General features: G+C 41.0%; 1 protein-coding gene across 2 annotated transcripts in view; it reads left to right on the top strand.

Annotated features, from left to right (window-relative positions):
- SCAPER (S-phase cyclin A associated protein in the ER) overlaps positions 1-27,168 on the top strand; it is a 140,084-nt gene that overhangs the window by 48,068 nt on the left and 64,848 nt on the right. For both annotated transcript variants that reach the window (XM_033070745.1, XM_033070746.1), the window contains exons 21-23: positions 12,112-12,248; positions 15,357-15,422; positions 24,278-24,404. In XM_033070745.1, the coding sequence (XP_032926636.1) occupies positions 12,112-12,248; positions 15,357-15,422; positions 24,278-24,404 (330 nt within the window). The remainder of the gene's footprint in view (positions 1-12,111; positions 12,249-15,356; positions 15,423-24,277; positions 24,405-27,168) is intronic.

Genomic DNA, 27,168 nt, shown 5'->3' with positions numbered 1-27,168 from the left:
TATTTTTGGCTATTTTTCTGTTAGTCCAAGTAAAAAATTATTCTGAACTGTATTATCATTTCCTAGGTCTGAGGCCTTCTCTGCTTTTTATTACTTTTTTTTTTTTTTTCTCCGAAGAGCATTAGTAAGACACATTGTAGATCTGGGCAGTGTAAAGTAGGAAAGCAGTTTTACTAATCAGAGCAATCTGCTTTGTGTATCCTTTATTCAGCATGCACAGGTAATGCCAACCTCACAACTGAAGCATTCAGCAATGTTTTGAAATACTTGAGAAAACAATTCCGAAGTTTTATGCAGAAGTGAAGCCATATTCCAGGAAAACTTTGTAATAATCATAGATACAGTAATTTCATGCATATAAGGTGCACCCTTTTGACTAAAATTTTGGTCTGAACCCAGAAGTGCGCTTTATAGTCCAGTGCGCCTTATATATGGACAAAGTTGGGCAATTTGTCAACCCAGAAGTGTGAGCCTGCCCTGCCCCCAGCCGAGCCAGCAAACCCCGCGATTGCGATTCTGTCACTAATTCGTTACTTTGTTGCCTGCGGATCCTCACTGCAAAAAGAAAAGTGCATCTTATACACCGGTGCACCTTATAGTTGTGAAATTACTGTACTTACTTATCACTGTTTTCAATTTTTCAGTCAGTGAAGGTAACTCTAGTGAGAACTCACTTGTGCTACTTAAAGTTATTACTTGTCATCTGTGATGTCTTTAGATGATATATGTCCCTGGGACCCTTCTTTTTTGACATAAAAGATTTTATTTATGTCACCTTTGACCTAATAAAATTTCACCTTTAACCTTGTGCACTTGACACCTCAGATAACTTAGTCTTGATCTTTGACTCATTTTGTGTTCAGCCTGTTTAGTTTATTAGGTAGCTACCTGGAAAGAAAGCTTTTATAAAATTCTAATCTGAGCATAGAGTTACTTTACTATTACTTGAGAAATCACAGGATTTGAAATACTTGAATTTTGTCCATATTGTTACCTCAGATTTAGGTGTCTCCTCAAGATTTTGGAAACTTATTTAACCAAATGATTGTATAATTTCTCCTCACACAGTAAGGATTTTTCTTGGTTGATTTGACTATGAGCAAAAAGTTAAAAACTTCTTAGTGGTCATGGGCACTGATTGCTCTGGGCCAGCTGGGTGGTAGGAGTTGATCTTGCCAGAAGTAAAAAGCAGCTGATGTATGCTAGGGGTTTTCTCTTTGCTGTAGTGTCTGTGAATTCTGTAATTTTAGAGACATTTTCAGAGGTAAAAGCAGACTTCATGTTGGAGCAGTGTCCCACTGGTTTGGCATTAAGTGCTTATTGTGCTTAATTCCAGTATGTCTGGTGCAGGAGCTGACAGCTGGGATTAGACCCTCAGGAAGGTGAATTCATTTGTGAATTCAACACAAATTGATGTGATGTGAATCACACAAAGGAATGAATGCTATGAATGAAGGTACAAAAATGAAAAAGCATGAAGTTCTCTCTCAGATTGTGTGGCAGCTTCATTGCATTCAGGCTTTTGGGTTTTCTTCATCTGGGGCTTTGTTGGTCTCCAGGTGAAACAGTTGTAGCTTGCTCTTACAGCAAAGAGAACTTGGTTTTCCAGCAGTGGTTATCCTGGAAAAGCAAATTAAGTTCTGTTCACATTGGTTGCTTCCTTTGTAACTTTGCTTTTGTCTGGCCTCTTATGGATACATTAATTCATCTAGGTGGTAAAACTTTCAGCAGGCTAAAATTCATCTTCAGTGTATTTCTGAAGCTTTCAGTGCTCCCAGTGCCCCACACCATTTCAGCATTATCTGCAGGCAGTAAGAGCATCCTGCCTGCATTATCTCTGTGCTCAAGTGCCTGCCTCCTCCCATCAAACTCTCAGCTTTGCCTTCTCTTGCACTGCCATTTTCTGTGCTATTGATTTCCCGTCCCCTCTCTCAACATCCACCTTGCTTTTAGTTCAGCAAAAGATGTAAACAGTGCAAGCAATTTGCTTTCATTGACTTCACTGGAATCAATTAGTATGTTGGTAGTCCTGACTAATTGCTTTGCTGAATTAAATAAAGCCTGTGTGACACAAAGGCCTCACTGAAAAGGTGCCTGCAAAAGCCGTAGGACAACACCTGGTGATTTCATTAGGCTGAGGAGTCTCTGCAAGGACCTTGTAGAGGTTTTCTCCCACTTGTAGCTCCTATAGATTCACTTCTATGCCCCTCTCTTTTTCCTTTTGTCTTTGCCTTTCTTTTCTCTCCTGGTTTGGTTGAAAAAATACACCCAAGAGCTCCTCTGAACCATTGTCCCAGCTCACTCTGCGTCTCCTGGTGCTTAAATGCCACGGTTTAAAGAGACTCTCAGAATATAAATCATGTCATTCCATGTGGTCTATGAATGTTTCTAATAAGTGAAAAGTTCTTCTAAAAACCAGATGCAATAGATAACTTGGCAGGACTTGGTTCATTTATATAAGGTGCATGCTACAATTTTATGTATTCCAAAGAAGGATGGAGGAATATTAATGAACTGTTGTTTGCCTATGTGAAAAATGTGCTTTTTTATCAGGAGAGAAAACTGATTCTATTGTCATTATATAAAGGCAACAAAGAACTTCTAAGAGGTGTATTTAGATCAAATGAACACATAATCCCATGATGGAGCAGAGAGGTGATTGTTGTCTGAAGACTGACAGCGTTAAAATGTGAGGATTTATAGAGAGAGCTGGTAGGGTGAGCCCACCCACGTTCCTTTAGAAAAAGCTACTGGCCAGTGACTAAAGCTGCCTGGGGAGTGTGGCTGCCCAGCTGCCTGGGGCTGCAGGGGTGCCTGTCCTGGGCCAGCTCTGATTTACTGAGTGCCTGCTGTGCTGGCAGCTGCCCTGGCAACCGGTGCCTGTGCCAGCCAGGTGAGCTTTACTGGGCTGGTACCTGTGCTGGGCCAGGTGAGCTTTACTGGGCTGGTACCTGTGCCAGCCAGGTGAGCTTTACTGGGCTGGTACCTGTGCTGTCCCAGCCAGGTGAGCTTTACTGGCTGGTGCCTGTGCTGAGCCTGCCAGGTGAGCTTCACAGCCAGCACCACACACAGCCAGAGCTCATGTTCACAGCACTTGGAAGTTCTAACAGATTTTTAGATTTTTTTCTGAAAGAAGTCGACCTGTTTTCCTAGAGGTGTGTGCTTATTCCATTATTTCTTGCAGAGGAAATTACTGAGGGAAAAAAGATGTGGGAGTAGTTTAATGTCTGAGCCTTGCTGCTCTTCATCTGTATTTACAAAGGAAGGATTTTTTTTAGACCAGAGTTGTGTGTTTCTAGAGGAGTGGAATTACACCAGACATCTGTGGTCCATTTTTGTTTATGGATATTTCATCCCTCAAGAGTACCTGTGGTCCTTTCAGCCCAGAGCTCTGGCCACATCATTCTGCTGTGAATTTTTCTGTCCTGGAAGACATTGTCATGAGCAATCAATGATTATACAGTCTAATCCATGTGGCAGCTTGCAGAAGGTCTCTCAGTACCCCATACATCAATTCTAGTTTTTCGTACTATGCACAGCAATAGCTTCTTACCTTTAATTTGTTATAAAGTGTTGTTTTTCTTGGCAAAAATGGACGTGATTAATTGTTTATTAGCTGTACCTTTAATTTTGATAGATCACTGCCAGCAGCTGCACCCTTCCTATTTTTGACTTGGATATCTTGAATATTCCCAGCCAGTAAAAAAAGCTACAAGCGCACTGTGATCCCCCCCCTTTGTCTCAGTTGTCCTTGCAACCAGGTGATCATGGGCAGCTTTCCTCCCTCTCTGCAGGGATGCTTCCCCTGACCAGGATGCACAATTCTCATCCTCACATTTGCCTTCTGGTCCCACTTTCTGGAGTCACAAGTGGGAATGATGTTAAAAATCTGAAGAAATACTTAAAGCTCCTAGTAAGAGTTTTATTTTTTATTTATTTTAATGGCAGACTGTCGTGTCATTGAATGTGTGGACAATCAAGGTGACTCAAAGTGCAGTCAGTATTAGCAGTAAAAGTAGTTCTTAGTTTGGGCATGCTAAAAAGCAGGAGGATTAGTCCCCCATGGAAAAAACCCCTAAATCCCAGATGTCAAGGAAAACCTAAGTGTACAATGAAAGGTTGCTCTTCAGTTTTGAATGAATAATAAAGTTTTTTCAATGCTCTCAACTCATCTTCTGAAGTATGGTCTAACATAGAAATGTAATTTCATGATTATAAGCTGCACGGAGTATAAGCCGCATCTCCGGGTGCCGGCAACTTTTCGTTCTTTGTCCATACATAAGCTGCACCTGATTATAAGCCGCACGTTACAATCCAGAGTGTGATAAAAGGTATCTGTTCTATCACCATCTGTTAAGGGTGGGGCAGGGATCCTTATCTCCGTAGGAGATATTCTGCTAAAGGGCCATCCACTGAAACCAGTAGGGCATTGTTCTTTATCTTTTCACAACTCATCCTTCCTCCAGTGAGTCATTTTCTGCTAATGGCCCATTGAGTCCCACTGTGGGACTGATAAAATTACTGCATCCCATTGGAAGTTGCTCCAGCCAGGGGGAAGAGCCCAACATTTCTTACAAAGATAAAAACAGGTTTTGGGACACTAAGGGAGCCCCTTTCTCCATTGGACTCCAGAGGAAAACCAGATTTCTCCACATCACCACTGGAGCTCCGGAGGGAAACTGCACCTTGTACAGGAGCACTGCTCCAACTGAGCTACATCTGTCACTGTAGGAGGATGCAGCCACCATTTAATGGGACTGCTGCCAACACCCTGCCTGATGGGGTGTCAGGCTGTACTCTGACTGTGTCAGGGCTTGGAGTTTGTTTCTTTGTAGTATTGTATTTCTATTTTAATTTCCCTAGTAAAGAACTGTTATCCCTAATTCCCATATTTTTGCCTGAAAGCTCCTTGATTTCAAAATTGCAATAATTTGGAGGGAGGGGGTTTACATTCTCCATTTCAAATAGAAGTTCCTGCCTTTCTCAGCAGACACCTGTCCTCCAAACTCAAACAGCAACTTTTTGTTCTTTGTCCGTATATAAGCCGCACCTGATTATAAGCGGCACTTTGGGTTTGGACCAAAATTTTAGTCAACGTGGTGCGGCTTATAATCGTGAAATTACTGTAATTAAAATCTTGATTTTGAGACAATAATATTTGAAAATTCATTACATTATTACCAGTTTCTTATACATGTAGCACCTCTAGTAACACTTACTAATTCATATTAATTAGGAATACCTTTCTTTGTATGATTTTTCATATTTTGGAGTGGATCATCTCTTGTGGTCCTATAATAGTATGTGATCTCTTTATGATTAAAATTACTGATCATTTGTGTTTCAGGCTGTCATTGTTTAAAGTGGAAGTGTGCTTTTAATATAATTCATAGTCTCATGCAGCATCTGTTTTCCATATTAAATATTATCCTAGGTTCTGAGGAAAAAATAAAATAGTGAGGAGTTCTGTTGAAACACGAAGTAAAATCATGAACAAATATTCCTGTGGTAATGTGATTTAGAATTGAACCTCAAAGAACCCTTCAAAGTTTGGCAAATATATCTCATAAGTGATTATATACACAAGTAAGAAACCATTATTCCTGACATTGGTAATAAATAGTGAAAAGATTTTTTAATTATTTTCTGCAGTTACAGGATATTGTTTATTTTGAAACAGGTAGAGATGTAAATCCAGAAGATATATGTAGGCTTCAGAACAGTTACCTACTTATTTGCTAGAATTTATTCCTTATGTACCTTACCTTTGTTGAAAATACTCAGTTTGATATATAGTTTTTTATATTAAAATGGTAAATGAATGACAGCTATTATTATGTGATAGAAGCTACTACAAGTATTTCTTTATAGTCCTCCTCATGTTTACATTTAATGCTGATGGGAGAGGGCAAGTAACAACAAGTGTTTGGAAGTTCTGAAGACTGAATTTAGATAAATAGCTGGAGACAGATGTTTTTCAAGTTGCCTTGGTCTGCAGAATTGAGTTAGAACACTTATGGGAATGCCTTTTCTTCCAGAACTTGGAGATTCAAGGTTGGAAAGAATACAAAAATAACAGAATAACCAGCCTTACTCTATTCTGGCATTTCTGCTTCACTTCTGGCCAGAATCCAGAAATATAGAAGGGAACAAAAATGAAAAAATAACAGAGAAAAAAAGTTATAAACTCTTGCGAATTCAGCAAGGTCATTTTGGCTCAGTTTTTTTGGGTGAAAGTCCAATAGCCAGAAGGTTTTGCCCACCTGTGACTTGATGAGTTTCTGAATGATGGAGCTCAGCTGAGGAGCCCCGGGTGGTGCTGCCAGCCCTGCCCTGCCCGTGCTAGGCACAGCCTCCCCTTGCAGCACTGCCTGCCCCTGCAGCTCTGCCTCCCCTGCAGCACAGCTTCCCCCTGCAGCACTGCCTGCCCCTGCCTCCCCTGCAGCACAGCCTGCCCCTGCGGCACAGCCTCCCCCTGCAGCACTGCCTGCCCCTGCCTCCCCTGCAGCACAGCCTCCCCCTGCAGCACTGCCTGCCCCTGCAGCACAGCCTCCCCTTGCAGCACTGCCTGCCCCTGCCTACCCCTGCAGCACTGCCTGCCCCTGCTTCCCCTGCAGCACAGCCTCCCCCTGCAGCACTGCCTGCCCCTGCCTGCCCCTGCAGCACAGCCTCCCCTTGCAGCACTGCCTGCCCCTGCCTGCCCCTGCAGCACTGCCTGCCCCTGCTTCCCCTGCAGCACAGCCTCCCCCTGCAGCACTGCCTGCCCCTGCCTGCCCCTGCAGCACAGCCTCCCCTTGCAGCACTGCCTGCCCCTGCAGCACTACCTCCCCTGCAGCACAGCTTCCCCCTGCAGCACTGCCTCCCACTGCAGCACTGCCTGCCCCTGCCTCCCGTGCAGCACAGCCTCCCCTGCAGCACTGCCTGCTCCTGCCTCCCGTGCAGCACTGCCTGCCTCTGCCTCCCCCTGCAGCACTGCCTGCCCCTGCCTCCCCTGCAGCACAGTCTCCCCTGCAGCACTGCCTGCCCCTGCCTCTCCTGCAGCGCTGCCTCCCCAGTCCTCTGCTGCTGCTCCTGGGATTGCAGAGATCCTGTCCCTGCTATACTGGGGGAACACTGCTGAGGGAGGGACAGGGATAACAGGATCTGCAGCTGGGGCAGCCCTCAGCACCACAGCCAGGCTCTCCTTCCCTTCTTGGCTTTGCTGCAATATTGTCCTGCCTATGCAGGCCTACCCCAGGCAGAATTCATAAAAAGGCAACACTCACTTAAAAAGAAAGGAACGGGAAATAAGTATTTCTGTTATGGTTACCTCTAATTTTAGAAGGAGAGAATTTTGTTAGGAAGAAGTCTGTTTGGCATGCTTCACAATTTAATAAAGTTCCTATTAATATTTTCTGAGTAGTGAAGTGAATAGTAGCTTATATGTGATACAGAGAGCCAAGAAGTGTCACAGTCAGAAAGATGGGATAGGAACATGATTTTGCAGTTGTGTTCTGGTTTGATAAATACACGTCCAGGGTTTCATCTGGCAAGGACAGATCCATGGGTGCTCTTGCTGTGATTAGGACACGAAATGGGGAGAGCTGCTGAAGAGTACTGGTCTTGTGAATCGCTGTTGTATGGAGAGGATGTCAATTGGGAAAAATTCTTGTCCAGCTGCTGTATTTTATACAGATTACTGAGGTTCAGAATCTGGTCTAAGCTGTGGTTTTCCTGTGCCAAGCAGAAGTGGACCCTGCTCAGCTATATAGCATTTCAGCACTTTATAGCATTTGTTGCGCTGTCCATGGAAAACTTTGCAATTATGTTTGTTCTGGAAGCTGAAAAAATTACTTTTGTTTCAGGGGATATTGATTATAATGCTGTTATCCTTGTAGTGTAAACATGTCATATAAGAAACAGAGAAAACATTGGTTATAAGAAGTGCCTAGTCAACTAAAATTATCAACTTCAAGACATGAGATTAGCAGGGTAAATTTTCTGGTTCAGGCAGTTGAGGGGGACTAGGCAATAACCAGCAGGAATGTGACTTCAGGGGTGACCTTATTAGCTTTAGCTTTAATGGTTTTGGCAGCTCCATTTCTCATGTAGTTTGTAGATGAGGCCCATCTGTTGCATTTGGAAAGCTTCAGGATTTTCAATGACTTGACTAAAAGTTAGAAGAGTTGAGAATGGAGGGAGAAGGGAGGAATACCAAAGACATTTTAAAAAAAAATAATCTAATTTCTGTCTGCTTTGCAGTGACAGTTTTACATGGGCATTTAATAATAGTCTTTATCACCTTGTTTGTAAATAAACTATTGAAACTTGTACAGGAATTTATGCCAGTTGTTCTAAAAATTAATTCAGTAATTTAGAGGTTCCATGTTGTTGTCCAATGACATGTATCTGTACAAAATGCCATTAAATATCATGTGGTGGATGTTTTCTGCCTTACTTTCAGTTCATGGCTTTTTCAGCTGGAGACTGAAGGTCTTCCCCTTGAGACACATACAGGATACCTTGGGATTTTTAACAGTAGTCCATAGCTTTGGAGAGTGCATGGAAACAACACAGGAGAGAAGGAGCAGGAGTATTGGTGCTTTAATGAGAGCATCACATGAGCAGAGAGGAGCAGATGGTTATGAAAAATCCCTGTCAGCATTCAGTTCTTGTTCCTTTATTTTGTACATCCCAGCACAGAGCAGTGCCTGCTCTTTGGGGCACAGATTCTGCCATCTTCAGGAAAGCTGAGACCTTACTTTGGGATGTTCCTGATCTCAGCTGTGCAGCTCAGAGGATGGCTAGCAAGTATGAAAAATTATGGCAGAAATCTGATAGGGAATGGCCATTGTAGCTGGCTCTAGTTTAATCCTGAGATAAAAGGTGTCTGGTAGCACAGAACCAGCAGAATTGGTATATTGTACATAGCCTTTGAAACAGAGCTTCAGAAAATTTGCACAGCTAAAATTGATGTAGCTGAAACTGAAACCACACTGAACATTTTTGGTAGGGCTGAATACAGATCATAATGACAGCAGCTTCCCTTAAAAAAGATCCTCTATTTAATAATGCTTTGCATTTATGATGGCCTGAATTCTCCAGAGATCTGGTGGTTTATCAATACCTGGGGATTTGGGGCCAGAATGTGCTCAGCATAGCACAGGACCAGACCAGTGATGACCCTTCATGTTGCCTTAAGAAGAAATCCAGAATGCTTTTAGGTAAAGGATAAATTAATTTAGTATCAGAAGTTCTGACTGCACTGAGCATTTACTTATATAAAAATAATAATTTTTAAAAAGTGAAAGGCTTTCAGGCAGAAGTGTCCAGATTACCCAGTTATCCTGCATTACATTTATTAGAAATACACCCACCCCAAACTGATGAGTTTCATTCTTACTTTAAAAGAAGGATGACAAAAGTTTGCTTTGAAAACACTGCACTGGCCTCACTCCCTTTTATGCTCTGATGGTTGTTATTTTTGGGGTGTGTTCACCTGCCCAGCTCTGGCTGTGCAGGTAAAATTACTCATGAGTTTAATTATTTAAAGGATTTGACTTCCTGTACTTCAGTGTGACTCCGTGGCTTCTAAAACCTTCATTTTTTCAGGTGACTGGTGGGAGCCTAGTAAGTATTTTTCCCCTGCTCTGGAGGGTGATGCAGCAGCAGCTCCTCTCAGGTGCCAGTTGTCACCCAATACCAAGCTATTTGTTATTTATGTTTCACACCTGAATGGTGTCAATCTGCCCACGGTGGTAATCCCAGGCTTTGATCTGTACCTTAGAAAGTGATTGTTCTTGTGACACAAGGTACTATTACTGTGGTCTGACTTTAATGAGCTGTGTGGATGAAGTCTGATATTAATCCACACTGCCCTGTGTGAAAGCTGAGAACGCTGAGAACCATCATGCACAGAGGTGCTCGAGTTCCTGTGAACAAACATGTGCCCATCCTGGAGACTCTCCTGGCCCCACAGCCTGGGCCATGAATGTGCTTTTGAACCCTGCAGTTCTGTTCAAGCCAGAGGAATCACAGATAAGGTGGTGAGAAAGGAGATGAGTGTTTGTGCAGGAGCTACAAAGCTTTGTCCCCTTTTGTGCCCAGCATGAGTGTGAGTCCATGGTCACAGCCGCCCTGATGTGGCTGCTCAGCAGCCTGCCTGCCCTGGTGTGCTGTGGTGACCATCCCAGAGTGCAGTGGGAACTTCACTCCACTCTGCTGTCACTTTGGAGCAGTGACAATTTGAAGATGTGCAGAACCAGAATCCCAGCTGTGCTGTTGAAGGAAGATGTAGAAGTGCAGTAACAGCTCTGTACTCAGTTTTGAGTGTTACCAGTGCTGATCCCACTGGACAGACCTCAGGTAAGCTCCTGCGGGTGCTGACTGTGCCTTTGGAAAGCAGGGATGTTCATCCCAAATCCCATGGAAGTCATTCCTAAATTCTTTCTCAGTAGATGTCACAGGATCCTGTCACCCTGAAGCCTGGTAGCAAAGCAGGAGTGCCACAGTCTGCTCTGAGGAAGTCCTTTTTTTTTACTGTGCAGTTTGAACATAAGGACTGGATTTCTACTTTTAAAAAGAAAATTAGTGGAAAAGGTGTTTTAAAGTGGGATTTAAGGTATTTTTGAGGGATACATCTCTCTGAAGAGACAGAGAGGTAGATGTCCTGGTTCATAACCAGGAGATGGATGGTTTATTCTGTACTGCAGCAGCTTGGTGGAGAGTAACTCATGGCAATGCACTCCTGCTCCAAGGGCACAGCCTCTGCAGATACCCTGAGAAGGTTTTCTTTTAAGCACTTCTTGCTAAAACTGAATGGAGACTATTAAGGGCAGAGAAAATGCTTCTAAAAGCTGCTAAAATGACTTTACAGTGACTGTAGCACAATGTGGAGGGTTTGAACAACTTGGACAATTCATTGAGGAAAACTCTTCAGGTGTGCCAAGGAGGCAGAGGAGCAAAGGCAAAGCCAACATTACCTTCAGAATTTACTCAGGGGATAGTGTTGCATTTCTTATGTCCAGTACTCACTCAGTAGAACTAGACCTACTAATTCAGTATTCATTTTGCATTCCTAGGATTTAAATTAGGTATTTCACTTACTCTTTCCACCAGATATATATTCCTAGGTTATACCATGCAGCACTGCTTTCCAAAAACTAAATGGTCTTTTTCCAGGAAATTTCACTGAGATTTATTTTATTTACAACAGGCGCAATATTTTTCTGAATCAATGAAAGAAAATATAGGTTGTTTTCTGGAAAATATAAATTTTTATAAAATACATAAATTTTATCTAGAAGGTTTCTCTATATCTTTTATCTAAATCATTGTCTATACATTTTTTTAGCACTTCACCTTTTACTTTGAATTTTAAGGGTACTTACCAAGAGAAGATGAATAACCACATCTGATTGTGGCCATAATAATATTCAAGGATAAATTATCCTAATAAGCTGTGGTGACCTGTGCTTTATAAGAAGTTTGATATTTTGTAAGAAAACAGGTACAAGCCCCAACATTTTAAAAATTGTGCAAATGCATTCTAATAACTGGCCTTGAACTGGTTATTTAGCGTTTCTTCTGTGGGGAACTGAAATTTTACCAATATTTTGCTTAAATTCAAATTTTTTAATGTGAGGGGGAAAGTGATATTCCTATTAATAAATGGTCATGTTGTAAGTAGTGAATAGTAAAATAGTCAAATCCATTTCCATATATTTTAATGAAGGTGAAGACACATTTAGGTTGTGATGAAGAATTAATATAAAAAACAAAATGAGCTTATTGCATGTAATGAGTTCTGTTGGTAGGACAGGTTTCCTGTAGCTGTAAAAGGCAGCTCAGAGGAGAGGGAGGCTGTCAGCTTGGAGCCCATACTTGATAACAATTCTTGAAAAGAAGGCACAGTATTTATTGTTCTTCTTTCAGTAATTTTTCTCCATTTTTAGAAAGCACACAGCTTGTTCTCTCCAGTGTGAAATAATCTCTTTCCCAAGATTTATGTTAAAATATGGATTCATTTTCATAACCTTCAGTTAAATATTTACCACTGTTTTTATCCTGGGAAGATAATCTGATCTCCATCACGTACTATACCATTAAATATTATTTCAATGCTTTCTGCAGGAGCACCTGTCATTAAAGAAGTACATTGTGGACATTGTGGTCGAGAGTTCTGTTCCTGTGGAGCCATTAAAAGATGGAGAAGAGAAACAGAAAATTAAAAAGAAAGCCAAAAAGCTGAAGGCACGGATGAACTCCAGGTACTACAGATTTATTTTTCTTTTTTTTTTCCTCCAAGTTTTGTTCTAAACTTTACCTTCTGTCCTCTAGTATGAGTGCAGTGGAAGGCTGAAAAAAATGTTAAATTATTTGCTTTGAGAGTGTCTTGAAAATAACACTGATGAGCCTAATTTATGGCCACTTTCTCTGATTGAGAAAGAAAACTGAATATCGATCTGGAGCCCTTGCTTTCACCTGTTAAGAGCTTTTCTCATAATTGGATGGCAGTGCCCTGCCAAAACTGTAGCCTCTTCTAGCATACAATAGCATGTTTAAATTTGTGTAAACCATGCCTATTTTTCTTTCTAGCTATTGATTTTTAAATGAAGTATCAAAGAAAATCAATAGTAATCAACAAATAGAAGTCAGCCTGCTGTAGTGTCAAATCCCATGACTAAATTTAATAATTTTTTGTTGCCTGTCACAACAAGAAGAAAGTTAAAAAGATCTTAAAGTGGAAAGTGAGTTATCAGACATGCAATTTTTTCTTAGTCTAAAAAGTGACATCTGCAAATTGGTGTGAGTGCAGGACATCGTTTTATCATGAGCTGGCACTGTCACTCCTCATGGCTGAATGGTCCCCAGCTCAGGATGCTCAGCTGAATATTGTCGCTCATTTTTGCATTTCTCTCTAAAAATGCTTCTCAGCCAGGTAAGAGTCATTGTTACACATTTCCTCTGCCTTTTTAAGAAAGAAGGGTTTGAAATAAGTGAGAAAAGCTCTCTAGAGCTGCACTAGAAGTGAGGTATTTTATTAACTCCTGGCAGGCACATCAGCCTTCAAAAACACAGTGTGTTACTGTTTCTGACTGCTCTCCTCTTTGCATGAGCAGATCCACTAGCTGAATATCTCTGCTGGAACTGAGTAATGTTCTTCAGGTTTCTGCTAGCTCAGGATGCAGAGTTATTCAGATGACCTGTTGATTTAATGCAGTTACTGGGTCCCGTTTTAATTATTTCTCCAAGGCTGCTTCTGTTGAATTTAGTCAAAGATTTGTCAGACCTTGGAATGTAAGCTGAAATAATAATTTATTGTTGGCACAGATAGGAGAAAAAGTTTTTCAGAACATTTTGAGTTTGCATGTGTCAGACTGCTGTGTGAGTCAGCATATTGGTCATCAAAAATTGGGATTAAAACAGTAATAAAGGGCCAGCATTTTACAACAGTGATGTCTGAAAAATTGTATTGAAAAATACAGTGAAAGTTTCAAAATCTAAGTTCTGTTGAGGAGACATTAAGTTTATGTTCATTAAGCTTGGTTTTACTTTTAAAGGGTGGCTAGAGTTTCCAATAGCTTTACTGTCCTTGAAGATAACTCAGAGTTAAATAAAAGATTTTCTGATGTTAACACACAAGACTTCATAATAAAAATGTCCAGTAGCAACATAAAGCTGAGGTATTTTGATGTTGCTAATTCAGAGTTTCATAGGTGTTACACACCATGTTTTAGTTCATATTTGCAACTCTTCTTTAGGAAAATAAATAGTTACAATGAATGCCCTTACACCTCAGCACTTGAAATGTCACATTCATTTCAGTTTCTAGGAAGCTGTGATATTTTAAACTGGAAAAAAAATAAGAACTGCAACCAAATAGGTTCCTGTTACACTCCTGAGTTTCCAGCTCTTAAATCACTCTTGCAGTATCAAAGCAATGAAGGGCAGAGGTGAATGAGGGGACAAATGGTGATCAATGGGATATTAGATGTGTTGAGAAGTTTTGTTAGTCTTATTAATTATATTTATAACCCTAAGCCATTTAACTGGTGCTATCAGTAACAGCTGATATATAGGTAGGTAAATTATCTCAGTTATCATGTGTATGCTGCTAGTAGGAGGATATTTGGATACTCACACAGGGAAGGCAGGGTGTATGAAAGCTGAATGGGACCATTAGAGCTGTGCTTAGCAGAGGGTTGGTCCAGGCTTTGCAGGGAGTTTAAAGCACTGCAGCCACGAGCATTTAGTAACAGGGGTTTGGGGTGATAATTCAGCTTTGACTGACTTGTCCCCACAGAAGCTGAAATGTGTTGTTTCTGGCTAAGAAGGCAAAAGGTTAATAAAGGAATCTCACCTTCATGTTTAATACTAAATTCAGCTGTGATTAATGGCTTTATTAATGACCCACAAATCAGAGCTGGTGGTGATGTAACAATATTTGTGTGGAGCATGAGTTGGAATGGTGAAGCAAAGGAAAGGACAGTCTGAGTAGCTTTGGGAAACTTGAGCCATTTGGGTGAGCAGAAAATATAAAGAAAAGTTTGATCTGTGTATCTGAGGGAAATGTATCTGCATCACTGCAGTGCCTGCATTAGTTTTGCTTTATGTGTGTGTTGGAAATGGGTACAGGATTGTCACTGTGCTTGCTCCAGCAAGGACTCGTGGTTTGCACCTGTTGGCACAGGCTGGCTGCACTGAAAACAAGCAGTGGAAAAAAGTCTTGTCTCCCTCTTCCTGCTTTTTGGCATATGGCCAGTGTAAACAATACTTTTAAGGGACTAAAGAGGTTGTATTTCTGTTTCCAGCAGCAAAGGAACTGTTGGTGGAGGTGTTTCTGTGCTCTTTGCCTAACATTCATTATGTTACACTATAGTCAGTCTTCACAGAAAAAATGCTCCTGTGCCTGCAAATGCAACCAATTATTTGTATGTTAATTGTAATCTCTCTGATGTATTGATCTAGTTTGCACTACATGTCTAAGTCATTCATATTTTATAGAATAATAATATTACTTATGTATTTTTATCATAATATTATATAGTATTGTATCACTAATCATTTTATAGTTGGCAGTAGATTACTACAGTTGTATATATCACTTGTGAAATTTTCTACCATTTGAAAAGTCAGCTTAAATGCACCTTTTGTGTACTGATGTTACTCTAAAGTAGTCATGTTAATGATAAATTGTTAATGCCAATGGCCAGTAGTTAAGCACCAGTGGCTTATGGATTATGACAGAGCAGCATTGACAGAAATGCTGTGCTTTACTATGAAGCAGAAAAACCCAAAGGTTTGAACTCCTGTGCTCTCCTACATCCTGTACACTTTAGACAATAGTCAATAATAATGAATATTTTCTCCTCCAGGGCAAAGGAATATGAGAGCTTGATGGAAGCAAAAAATGCTGTGTCTGATTCCCCATTTAAAGCCAAGTAAGCATTTATCTCTCTGTATTTTAGACATAACCTTTTCCCCCCTGTCTGTCACAGAAGTGCCTCTGAAATTTCTAGTGGAGCAGGTGTGGAAGGTTTCCCCTCAATATGGGGCATGTTGCCATCCTAAGTTACAGATCAGTCCTGATACAAAATTTATCAGAGGTGTAAACTTCAATAAATGCAGTTTTTTCCTGAAGTCACTGTAAATCTTAACCTGTGTAAGTCACAATAGTGAAGAGAATATCTACTTATATTTTTCTTACTTGGAAACAAAAAGGTTCCAGGCTTGTACTTCAAGACTGATGGGTGAAAATTCAGCACTGGAATTCTGGGATTGGAAATCTTATATTTAATCTCCATGTGGTCAGAAACAAAGGTTCTTCTGGTAGAAACACAGATGCTTTAATGCTCAGATGCCTTAGACTGACACTGAGCTTTTTAAAAAATAGATCTTTTTATTGTCAAGGATAAGGCACAGATGAAAACAGCTGGATGGTAAGATTAAAACAAGGTCTGTGACCACTGACAAATTCCTTCTGCTTCGTTTGAAAGTGAAAATTGCTCAACTTTTGTTTTCTGATTCCATTGAAACCAGTTGGGAAAAGATGCAAAATATTTGGATTTCCAAAATGATTTAGATAAGGCCTATTACCTAAGATTTTAAAAGAACATATACAGCTGTAGTTTAAATGGAAAACAATCAAGAAATGGAAAAGAATTGGAGTTTCTTCAGTCCTTGGCAGAACAGGGAGGTTACCAGTAGAGTTCTGCAGTTCTGTGATGGTCAGCATGTTCTCAAATGACTTGGAGAAAGGGGGCCAGCAGCGAGGGGACAGTGTGGTGTTCATGCAGAGATTCAGGACAGCAGGGATAAGAACTGCTGCTGAATGATAATTTTGAAGAGAGTGGGTGAGCAGGCAGTAAAATGGCAGCTGAAATCCAGTGTGTATTGAGTGCTGCCCAATGGAGGGGGAAGACAGAACTCAATTATAGCTTCACATTAAAAGTGTGGGCCTTGCATTTGCAGATGGGATAGTAGTTCCTGGAAGATACCAGCTCAGTACTCGGCAGCTCATAAAAATGCTTTGTTAAAATTACTTAGAAACAAGTGAAAACAGAACAAAGAATATCATCAGGTAGAAATACCCAGGTCATTTACATCTTTGGAATAGGATGTGAAATTCTAGTTCTTTGTCTCTGAACAGATAAGCTGCAATTGCTGAAGATTCAGAGACAGCAGAAAGGGAAATACATAATGATTTCAGTTGTATCTTATGTATTAGGAAATAAGTGAAATAGTACTCCTGGAGTAAAGTGTGATAATGGGAAGAAGTTCTTACTTATGTTGTAGAAATCTATTACTATTTTCTACCATTTGAAAAGTCAACTTAAATGCATCTTTTGTGTAGTACTCCTGGAGGAAAATATGATAGTGGGAGAAGTTCTTGTGGGGTTGTGTTGTAGAGATCTACAGTATCACAAATGGCATGGAGAAGATGGATGGTGTTGCTTGCTGTCCTCTTGGAGTGCAGGGGGAAGCTGGAACCAGGTCCTAGAGAAACCAAACCCCATGTTCTTAATGCAGCATGCAGGGAGATGCAGGGAACTCCTGCCAGGATTTACAAGGTGCTCACTGACAGCTCACCTGCATTGCTGCTGCTCTAGGGAAGCTCCGAGAGACTCCTAAGCCAAAACTGGGGAAACAAACAGATTAGTTAAGAGGATTATGCAGCCTGCCCTGTTCTTAGTGCTCCTGACACATCCATTCCCATTGGGCAGATGGTGTGTGTGCCTTACTGGTAGCTGGGCTTAGGGGGTCTGTAGCATCAGTCAAGGGACTGGAGGGTGTCAGGAGCTGGAGACAAAAACCCTCATCCTAAAATTTTAACAACTTTCCAGACTGAGGATATTCGTCTTCAGACTGAGGTAGTAACCTGTATCAGATCCTGTGTATTTTGTGGTTCCATCAGCCATGAGCTGCTGAGGAAGGTGGCACTTGGTACAAGTTGCTGGTGGTTCAGCAGTTCAGATCCTTGCACTTAGACCTCCCCGATGTAATACAACTAACCTGTGTGCAAGTATCTTTTACACAAGCTTTTCAAAAGCTTGGAAACTGCTGCTGAATCTTAGATGTGTTTTACAATAATAAAAATCCATCACTGAGGTTTGACACAAGAAAATGACCCATCTCCAGCAGATGGCACACCTGCATAAACACACGGGAAGGAGTTGGCTTCAGTTCTTGGTCATCAGCACTTCTGTTTGCAAGATACATTGCATGGTATACTGAGACTTCTAGGTTTGTAGCTTTTGTGTTTTGCTTTTCTTTGCTGCTAGAAAATAAAAAATTAGGTTCTAGTCATCAGAAAGTAGAAATGAATGTATTTGACTCTGAAGATATTAATAAACTCTGGTGTCTCAGTGTTAAATTCTGAGATTATCAGTGATGGAACCTGGTCAGTTCTGTCTCAAATGTAGCACAAGAGAAACTCAGATTTTATTTTTTTTTAAATGTTTTCAAATCTTCTGACTGATCCTGAATTTGAATTTTTAATTTCTCTTTATGTAATTAATTGCTCGTTTGCTTTCAAGCAGAATCTTCTGTTCCGTCTGCTTTTTTAGTTTCTTCCTTTATTGTCTCTGCTAGGGCTGTACCCTTTTAGGTGTGAATAGTGATGGCCACTGTGTAGCTCCCTTCCATCAAGATCTGGGAGGTCTCTCTGCAGTCCTCATGTAGAAACCTAGAGATCTATCAGCTGCTTACATCTACATTTTTAAAATATAGTTTCAGGTACCATAGTTGTTGTTACTTCCAAAATTACACAACTTTTTATCTGCTATGAATGCTTAAATATTTGTGAGCTTCTTTGAAATCCAGGGGGTAAAAATAGGAGCTCAAGTCTGAACTGGCTTTTTAAGTTGAGGAGTGTCTGTGAGTCAACCAGAAGCCCATTTGTTTCTATTAAAATGTGTTTACTTTGCACAACACATATTACAAAATGGGAGAAGAATAGGGAAGTATTCTCTCTTTCTAAAAGAGAAAGGATGAGAGAGCAAGAAATTTTATGAGGCAAGAGTTTTAGTTCAGACTGTATCTGTTTACATGGCAGAGCCTAATCTTAATATAGAGAAAAATAACAGGAGAATACAGAACTAAGTACAAGATCCTTAACCAAGGCCAGCAGGAAGGGGAGTCAGCACAAAGAAACAAACTGGGTCTGCAGCATTATTGCCTTGGGAAGCTGTGCATGCAGAGGTTTGATGTGCTCAGATTGTATTCAGAAACTTGATGTACTCATATTAGAGTGGGAGTACACCAATGGACAGAAAATCTCTTCTGACTGAGTGGGCTGTGGAGCTTAAAAATGGAGAAGTTGCTTTTTAAATTCTGTTTAAAATGGGACACAATTGGTAGGTTTATTTATTTGCTGAAGAGAAGCAATGTGTTTTAGAATTAAATAAAGGTGTCTTTCATTTATGCTTCCTTGCTTATGCCACATTTCTTTATCCACTTCTCTACCCCCAAACTGAGTGTCTTCACAAACAACCAGAACCTCTTATGGAATGCAACTTCTTATCTGATTTTAGTTCTTAGTCATGTTGTCAGTTGTTACAGAAGACAGACAGAAACCAGAGTTAGTGTTTGGCAGGTAAAAAGCCTTTTTAGATCACCTTTAAGATTAGACCACTTTAATATTATGAGACCACTGATTTCCTGATGCAGCTGATAGACTGTTTCAGTGGTTCTTACTAGTTGAAGTTTTGCAGATTTGTAAAACCTCTTGCACTGAGGAAGCACTGATCCAGGTGCTTTCTAAGCTCTACACTGGTACTACACTAATAGCAATAAGCAGACAGGCTGTACCCTGCTGTGATACACAGTGTGCATCCCTTTTTCAGTGGCACAGCACTGATACATGGCTGGGATTGTAAATGTAAATGTAAACTCTGGGGAGTTTTCTTAGAAGTGACTTCTAAAAGATGGCTGGGACAGTTGTGTTTTTTAGTGTCTCTTTAAAAAAATCATGTACATTAGACAGAGGGGTGGGATAATTCCAAATATTGCCTTGTTTGGTAGGTATTTTGGTCTCTGAACTGTGTCATGTGCCTAGGGGGACATTCAAGGGAAGGACTGTGGACATTGTCACCCAGAGCAGGCAGGTGTTGCTGTCTGCCTTTCTCAGGTGCTGGTTGGTCCCTGGTGACACACAGGTAATTTTGTAAGTGCTGCTGGACTCTTGGTGGGTTTGTAGTATTAATTCATATTCCCTGGGAACTGATCTGAGCCATTATTTAGTGTCCAGTGTACTGGGAGCACGTGGCAAAAGGTGTGTCAGGTGTCCATGGAGCACATTTTGAAAAGGGAAGGAAAACATTTTCACAAAGTTTGAGAGTTATTTACATTTATTTAGTATCTGCTAATGTAGGGGCAGTGCCATGTGTTTCAGTGTTAAATATCCAGGTAGCAAAGTATAATTGTCATCCAGGGAAACTAAAGTAATGAAAGATTCCTGGTGCCTGAAGGGAATTAGCAGGTTTGCAAGGGGAAAGTTAATCTCTTGGTCTAATATTTTATCTAGTCTCTCCTCACATAACAAGGAATTGTTTTAATGTATTCTTTTTATTAGCCTTTTCTTTTAACTGTAAAGGAATACTTCAGATAGTATGGAAATTGGAACCACTGTTATCCTGGAAACACCCTGCAGCACAAAAAGAAGAGGGAGAAAAATAAATACTCTTTCCTGTAAGAGTCTGCTGCAGAGGAGATGGGAATGTAGTGTGAAGTTTGTTCTTTCAGAAGCCCAAAGCTAAATGTCTGTACTGATACAGTGCTTTCTTTCTTTCATTATGATATATCACTGTATTCACAGGATAAACTCACCTTGTAGATTTTCCTGCAGTAGTAGACTTAGAGTACAGTTAGGCCAGTTATAAGATGTTTATACCAAAATACTGATTACTGAGGAAAAAAACCAGACAATCTCTGAAACTAGAAGTACTTGTAAAAAATTTAATTTCCAGAATGTTGTGTAAACTGTAGAAGAGCCAGAGTGTAAATAAAATAAAATTCAGGTAAACTTTAAAACAAGAGAAATACCAGGGGTATGATTGGGCAGGCAGTGAATTTCCTCTTCAGCGAATAGCTAAAACATTCTCATGACATGAGAATGCAAAGAAATACATCCAGAAAATAGAATTTCTAGGGATTGTTCATCTTGTTTCAGATTTCCATTTCAAGGTGTATGAAGCTGCAGCTGGTTTGTCTGGCAGTGTTGGGGGCTGTGTCCAGCTGTGGGATGTGCTCTCATGGCACCCTGCAGGGACCAGAGGGTGCCCAGTGTGCCAGGCAGGGATTGTAGTGCAGGGCCAGCACAGCGGACTCAGGGAATGGGCAGGGGTGGCACTGGGGACACAGGAAAAGGGCAGGGGTGGCACTGGGGACACAGGGAATGGGCAGGGGTGGCACTGGGGACACGGGAAAAGGGCAGGGGTGGCACTGGGGGCATGGATTGTAGTGCAGGGGTGGCACTGGGGACACAGGAAAAGGGCAGGGGTGGCACTGGGGACACAGGAGAAGGGCAGGGGTGGCACTGGGGACTGGGGAATGGGCAGGGGTGGCACTGGGGACACAGGAAAAGGGCAGGGGTGGCACTGGGGACACGGGGAATGGGCAGGGGTGGCACTGGGGACACGGGGAATGGGCAGGGGTGGCACTGGGGACATGGGGATTTAAATGGGGATCCATTTAAATCTGCAGGTGCTGGATACATTGGTGCTACTATTTCAAGGCTTTTTGGCTTTTTCTGTTGAGGAAATGTGGCCTAGAAATATTGACAGATCTTTTTCCTTTGGGCAATAAAATCTGTTAAACCTGCTAAAAATATTTAGGCCATGTTAGAAACCTTTGATATGAATATCCCTTGTTTTCCCATTTGCATTGCAAAAAGATCAGATACTGAATTTGTATTTGCTGAACACACAATTTATTGGTTTACATTATGGGAGCATTCCAAGACAAATCAGACCTTACATCCTTCTGATATTTCTTCTGCATTCTAAATTATCCATTTGTGAGGAGTATTAAAACCTTAATAAGTGAGATGTAAATAATGGAAAAAAACATTAACTTTCTCTTTTATCCTGCACAGTAAACTTGCAGTCATTTATCATTCCTTTATAGCTTAGTAAGCATTGGAGGAGTGAAAATTGGGGTACAGAAGGAAGAGTAATTAATTGTCTTGAAATGTTTGGATTTGGACTCAATGGTGTTTCCAGAGTGCCTGGATCAGGTGTGGATGCCATGTCCCATTAATCCTCAGCTCATACCAGGAGTGTGCCAGGAGCCCAGTGTGTACAAAGAACTCTCTCTTCCCAAATCCATTCATAGCCATGGCAAATTCTGCATCCAAGCACAAGTCCTCTTGCATAGATTTCTACTCCTTTGAAACAGTCCAAAAATTATTCTTATTTCTCTGACACGGCCAAGAAGTCAGTATGAAGGGTTTTTAAAAATTTCTCCAAGGTTCACTGGGTGGGAGGAGGCAGTTTTTATTTCCCCTCTCCTCCCCATGTGATCACACAGCATCCCTTGACTGCTTTTGGCAGAAGACTCACCCTGCAGCAGGATATGAGGATGTGGCAGAATTGGAAATTCATTCTTTCAGGTTCTTACTCTGTGATGCTGAACACATGCTTAGAAAAGTTGGACTTTTGGTGGAAGTGTCCAGAAAGACTTTTAGAACAAATGGAAAGGTGGAAGCTTTTCCTGGGTCCAGGCTGTTTGTAAGTGAGGACAGAAACTGAGCGTGATGTTTAACTTCTGGAGCATCTTAAGAGACTGAGGAGAAAGACACTTGTGTGAGTTGTGTCTGCTGAAGGCTCAGTGTAGTGTGATCATGTTCCCTTTCAGTCCTTGGGAGCGATGTTTTGATAAACCTTACACATTTTGTATGCTGATGCCTTGGAGATTAGGGAAGTGCCTTTCTTCAACCTCTGTGGTTAATCCTGGTGGAATTCCATTCCTGTGATGTTAAATGAAGCAAATGGAAACCTGTCTTTTGTCAGATGAAGTTACAGTATAGGGTGGTGGGCTTTATATATGCTTTAATCATGGGATTTGGGTAGATATACCAAAGAAATAAAGTATTTTTTGCTTAACGTGCTAGAACATTGCCAAGGCAATAGCCATTCTAAATCCCACTCTGTGAGAATACTCTGCTTGTGGACTGCAGCAGTTCACTTCTCATTGGTGCTGTGGTCTTTTGATTTACTGTCCAAGTCCTGCAGTTATTTGGGCTTTGGCTTTTAATTTTGTTTCCCATTTTAGCTTGTGGCTTATGGAGATAGACAGAAGTTTCTTCCAACCTCATTTTCCACAGAGGAAATAGCAGTGCAAAAAAATCTCATCAGGATGTAATCTCCTTTTATTTTTCTTGTCATAGAAAAATCCTGGTTGTATATTAGTAGGCTCAGCTGACCAGATGATAAGAAGTCAAAGACTCAAAATTCTACAAATCATTTTTATTTGTCCTTCAAGAACATACATGTATCTTCAGCATGTCTTGAAAGCTATTAATGAAGCTCCTAATTTTTTCAAAGAGAAGACACAGAGTACCTGTCTCTTGATTAAGTGAAAACTCTCTATTTTCCCCCAAATTAATATTCTGATGTTGATTTTTTTTTTTTTTTAATATAGTGTGACTATTGTGGTGCATTCTCCAGCCATTCCATCTCCTGCCTCACTTCTGGGAGACTGGTTAATGTAATCCTTCTCTTTTCCAATACTCTGTGGTCACTCTGTGAATGCCTCCTGGCCCTTTTGCACTGCTGTCTCTCATTTTATGATGAGCATTGTTACTCTTCCCCTTTTTCCTTCCTCAGACTCCTATGTGTAGGATTCCAGTCCCAGCAGTGTCCCACTGCTCCTGCTCACTTACAGTTTTGTCCCACTTGAGTGCAGATTGCCCAGGAGATGAAAGCTAAGGTGCAGCCGGCCCTGAGCCTTGTCACTGTGAGCAGCCAGGAGGGGACACTGAAGCAGTGTCACCAAATCAATCCATGGCAAGTACAGAGTGACCCCTCCTGCTGACTGCTCTGTCCCCAGCTCAGGGACCCTGGCAACCTTGTCTCCTCTACCTTGCTGCTCCCACAGAGCCAGAAGGGTCCACCTGCACAGAAGGATAAACCCTGAGTGTGTTTTGACTGCTGTGTTTTGGACCTTGGGGTGAGACAGTTGTGCCCTGCCCTGTGTATTTATTTCCCCTCACTGCCCAGCAGGAGAGCCCAGTGCAGATGTGAACATTGAAAATAGAAATGAAACCTAACCCTGTGTGTGTCTGCATTGCTCCCACCTCTGCATTTTGGCTTCCTTACTGACCCTTGTTAATCAAATGCCCTTTCTGAGTAAGCTGCAAGGCCACTGCTTTTCTCTTATTCAAATAACCCTAAGAGCCATTTCTTTTATGATGGCTATAAGAAATCAGCCAAGTGCTCCTGCTGTTCCATTTCCCTTACTCATCTTAAATAGGGTGAAACCATTTCAAAATGAGGATGGCAAAGACTAGCAGGATAAGCTGTGGAAGGGGAATAAGGAAACAACAGAAACAAATGTAGCTCATAAGGCACCTTTATGGCTGTCCTGTTCACTCTGTGTCTTTGCTGATTCCTTGGAAAAGTAGGTAGTGAAACGTCACTCCAAGCTGACTGTAGGATGTTTAGCATCCTGTTTAGAATAGATGATGTTAATATTTGACCTAGATTCTCATGATTCCTTCATTGTTAGCAGAGGTTCATTACAAAGATGTACATTAATGAGGGAGTTTAACTGCTCTTGGTTTTGTTTTCTGTTGAAGGTTACAGCGATTAGCAAAAGATCTTCTGAAGCACCTCCAAATGCAGGATGGCTGTTCCTTGGGCAACAACAAAGTTCCTGGTCTGGACAGGACTTTAGGAGAGATCTCTCGGATTCTGGAAAAAGAGGTATTGTGACTTATAATGGACCTGTAAATTGTTTTGTCCTCAAGTCTCATCTTTTTGGGTTTGAGAGTGTTTAATGTGAGATATTGAAGAATAAATGAGTTCCATGTAACAAGCAGTGTCTGCTATTGCACTTTTCACTTTTTTCCTCGATTTTCATGAAGATTGTTTTGAACCTGGGTCATTTCAGTCACCTAGGTTGTAATGCTTACCCACAAACAGCTTTTACAATAAGGGCCCAAACAATTGGCAGAAAACAGAGGAAAGAACTGGATCCAGGTTTGCTGGAGCACCAATCTTTTGAGTTTTGCAAGTGCAACAGAGTCAGTGGGTCTTTGCTGGAGGAGGAAGGTATGTAGGTGGGATATTAAACTTTTAAACTTTTTAAACTTTTTAAACTTTTCCAAAGTGATAGGATTGTAGAGCATGTTTTGCTTTATGATGATAAATGTTGGATATTTTTTTTAATTAATAGCACTGCATTTGCGTCTCTTTTCCTATTTCCTCATGGTCAGTCTGCTGCCACAGTGCTTTGTGACTTGTAATGTGGTTTTTTGTTCCATTAGGACCACAGTATTTGAGTTTTCAGCTGGAACATTATGTTCTGTTCTCCCTTCAACTATTAGAAAATACTTCTCTTTCTTATCTGTAATCAAGACATAATGAAAATTAGTTCTGGAAGAAACCAAATTAATGAAATCTGAGGAGGGGGTTGCATCATTGTGGTTCAGAGTTGATGTCTGTGAAAATGAGAGCTCTGCTTGATGCTTTTCACAGCTTAGTCAGTGTGGAGAACACAGTTGTTAATGGCACATGCTTTTAAACACTGCAGGCTGCCTGGGATGCACAAATCCTCATGTATGTTCTGGTGCTTCCTTGGAGCCTCTCGTCAAGCTGATTGTGTGTTTCAAAGAGTTGTGGCATTTTCAAATTTTGCTGTTTCCATTAATTATTGAAAACTCATTTTTTATTGATTGCAAAATACAGAAATCACGTTGTTGCATGACTACTATGAAAAGATTAATCTATTTGAAGTTATCTAAGTAATCCTTGGATTCCACTTTGGAATGTGGAGTTGTATGCAGCCTTTTACTAGTAGTCATCTGCTGAGATTTTTTAAAATGAGATGTGAACTGAAGCTGAGTGTTGCTCATTATTGTTTACATGGTTTTGCTGGTTGTTGAGACTGCAGTGGGGAATTAAAAACTGCATTTGATCTATTAATAGACATGGGTTATTTTGTTGTTGATTTGGGGTTTTATCCCCAAAACATTACTGAAGCACTGGAGAAGTACTTTTCTCTCTGAGTGTCCTGATCAATAAGGTCAGGAAGGATTGATTTCAGTAGCTGTTGCTGTGTTTACAGCACAGATCATACATGGCCATTTGCAGCAGGGGATGGAAATTCTCTTGTTAACCTGGAGTGAGAAATCAGCAGACACATCTTCCATGTCAGTGGGCACTGAAAAGAGCCCTGATGGTGTCAGTCATGGACTGAGGGGAGGGGACTAACACTGTTAATTGAATTTCCCAGGAGAGCATAAAAATATAACCTAATGTGGGGGGAGGAAAGGGGGAGTGGGAACCACACAAGCTGTCAGTGTGTGTGAGCTGATAACATTGATTTACCCTTGCTAATGGCCTGGCTTGAATAAAGAATTGCCCTGAGGGAGGACAGGGTTCACTACAATAGATCCTTCCCACTTACTAGAAATTCTTCTTACTCACAAGAGGTCCTGCAAAACTATTACAAAATAGAATTGATCCAAAGCCCCTTTTTTCATTCATATTGTGAACCACTGGATTTTTCTTTTGTTAATCGTTTACACTGCCTGAAAAATTTATGTATTCAGGCTCAACAGGGAAAAAAAAAGATTGGTTTTACAGATCATGAACTTATGCTGAGCTGGTGTTGGTAACAATAAATAAGAGAAATATATACCATTAAATTTCTCAACAGAAGGAAGGGTTATTTAGCTCATTAGAAATTCCATGACTGTGCTAAAACAGCCTGAAAGGGTGGGGTGTAATATTTATGCAAGCTTGAATCACAAAAAAGCCATACACAAAAGATTTACAGCCCTGTCTCAAGGGGATTTGCCTCCAGGTACAATCAGATCCCACTAACAATTTCTGTGTGGACTTGGCCTTCATCTGGTGTGTTCCACTGTACTGAATAAGGCTTTTTCTCACTTCTGAACCTCTCCCATGGTGTGAGAATGTCTTAGGGTGCTGCATGCCTGCATGGTTACTGTGCTCAGCCTTGCTCTTGTTTCTGCCTTCCTACTCTGCTGGGCACAGCCTGTTCTGCACCTGGGGCCAAGTGGTTCCACTAATACAGCAAGAAGTGCTTTTTTAATGCAAACTGAAAGGTTTATGTATCCTCTAGATACTCAGATTTGAGAAATCTCTCTCAGGGAAAGATGCATCTTAACCAGTTTTGGAGTCCTGGCTGTTTATTGCCAGCACCTTCCCTGCCCCTCATTCACTGCTGCTGGATTCCCTTGCAGCACAGCATTTGCAGTGCTAACAAATGCTTTGCTTCAAGAGGTTATTAGATCTCCAGACACTTCTTGATATGGCTTGGTTGGATGAAGCTCTACAGAAGGTTGGAGCTTTGCATCCAGGATTTGTGAAGAATAAGCAAATTGAAGTGGAGGTTTTGAGGATCTGACTTGGAGAGTGGCCATTAGCTGCATGAAACATGTGGCTCATGTGTCTTTAAATTAAATATGCATTAGAGGTACTCCAAAGTCATGAACCACCA

This window comes from Catharus ustulatus, chromosome 12 (assembly GCF_009819885.2).
Source record: "Catharus ustulatus isolate bCatUst1 chromosome 12, bCatUst1.pri.v2, whole genome shotgun sequence".
Lineage (NCBI taxonomy): Eukaryota > Metazoa > Chordata > Aves > Passeriformes > Turdidae > Catharus > Catharus ustulatus.
This window is presented reverse-complemented; position numbering and strand designations above follow the sequence as displayed.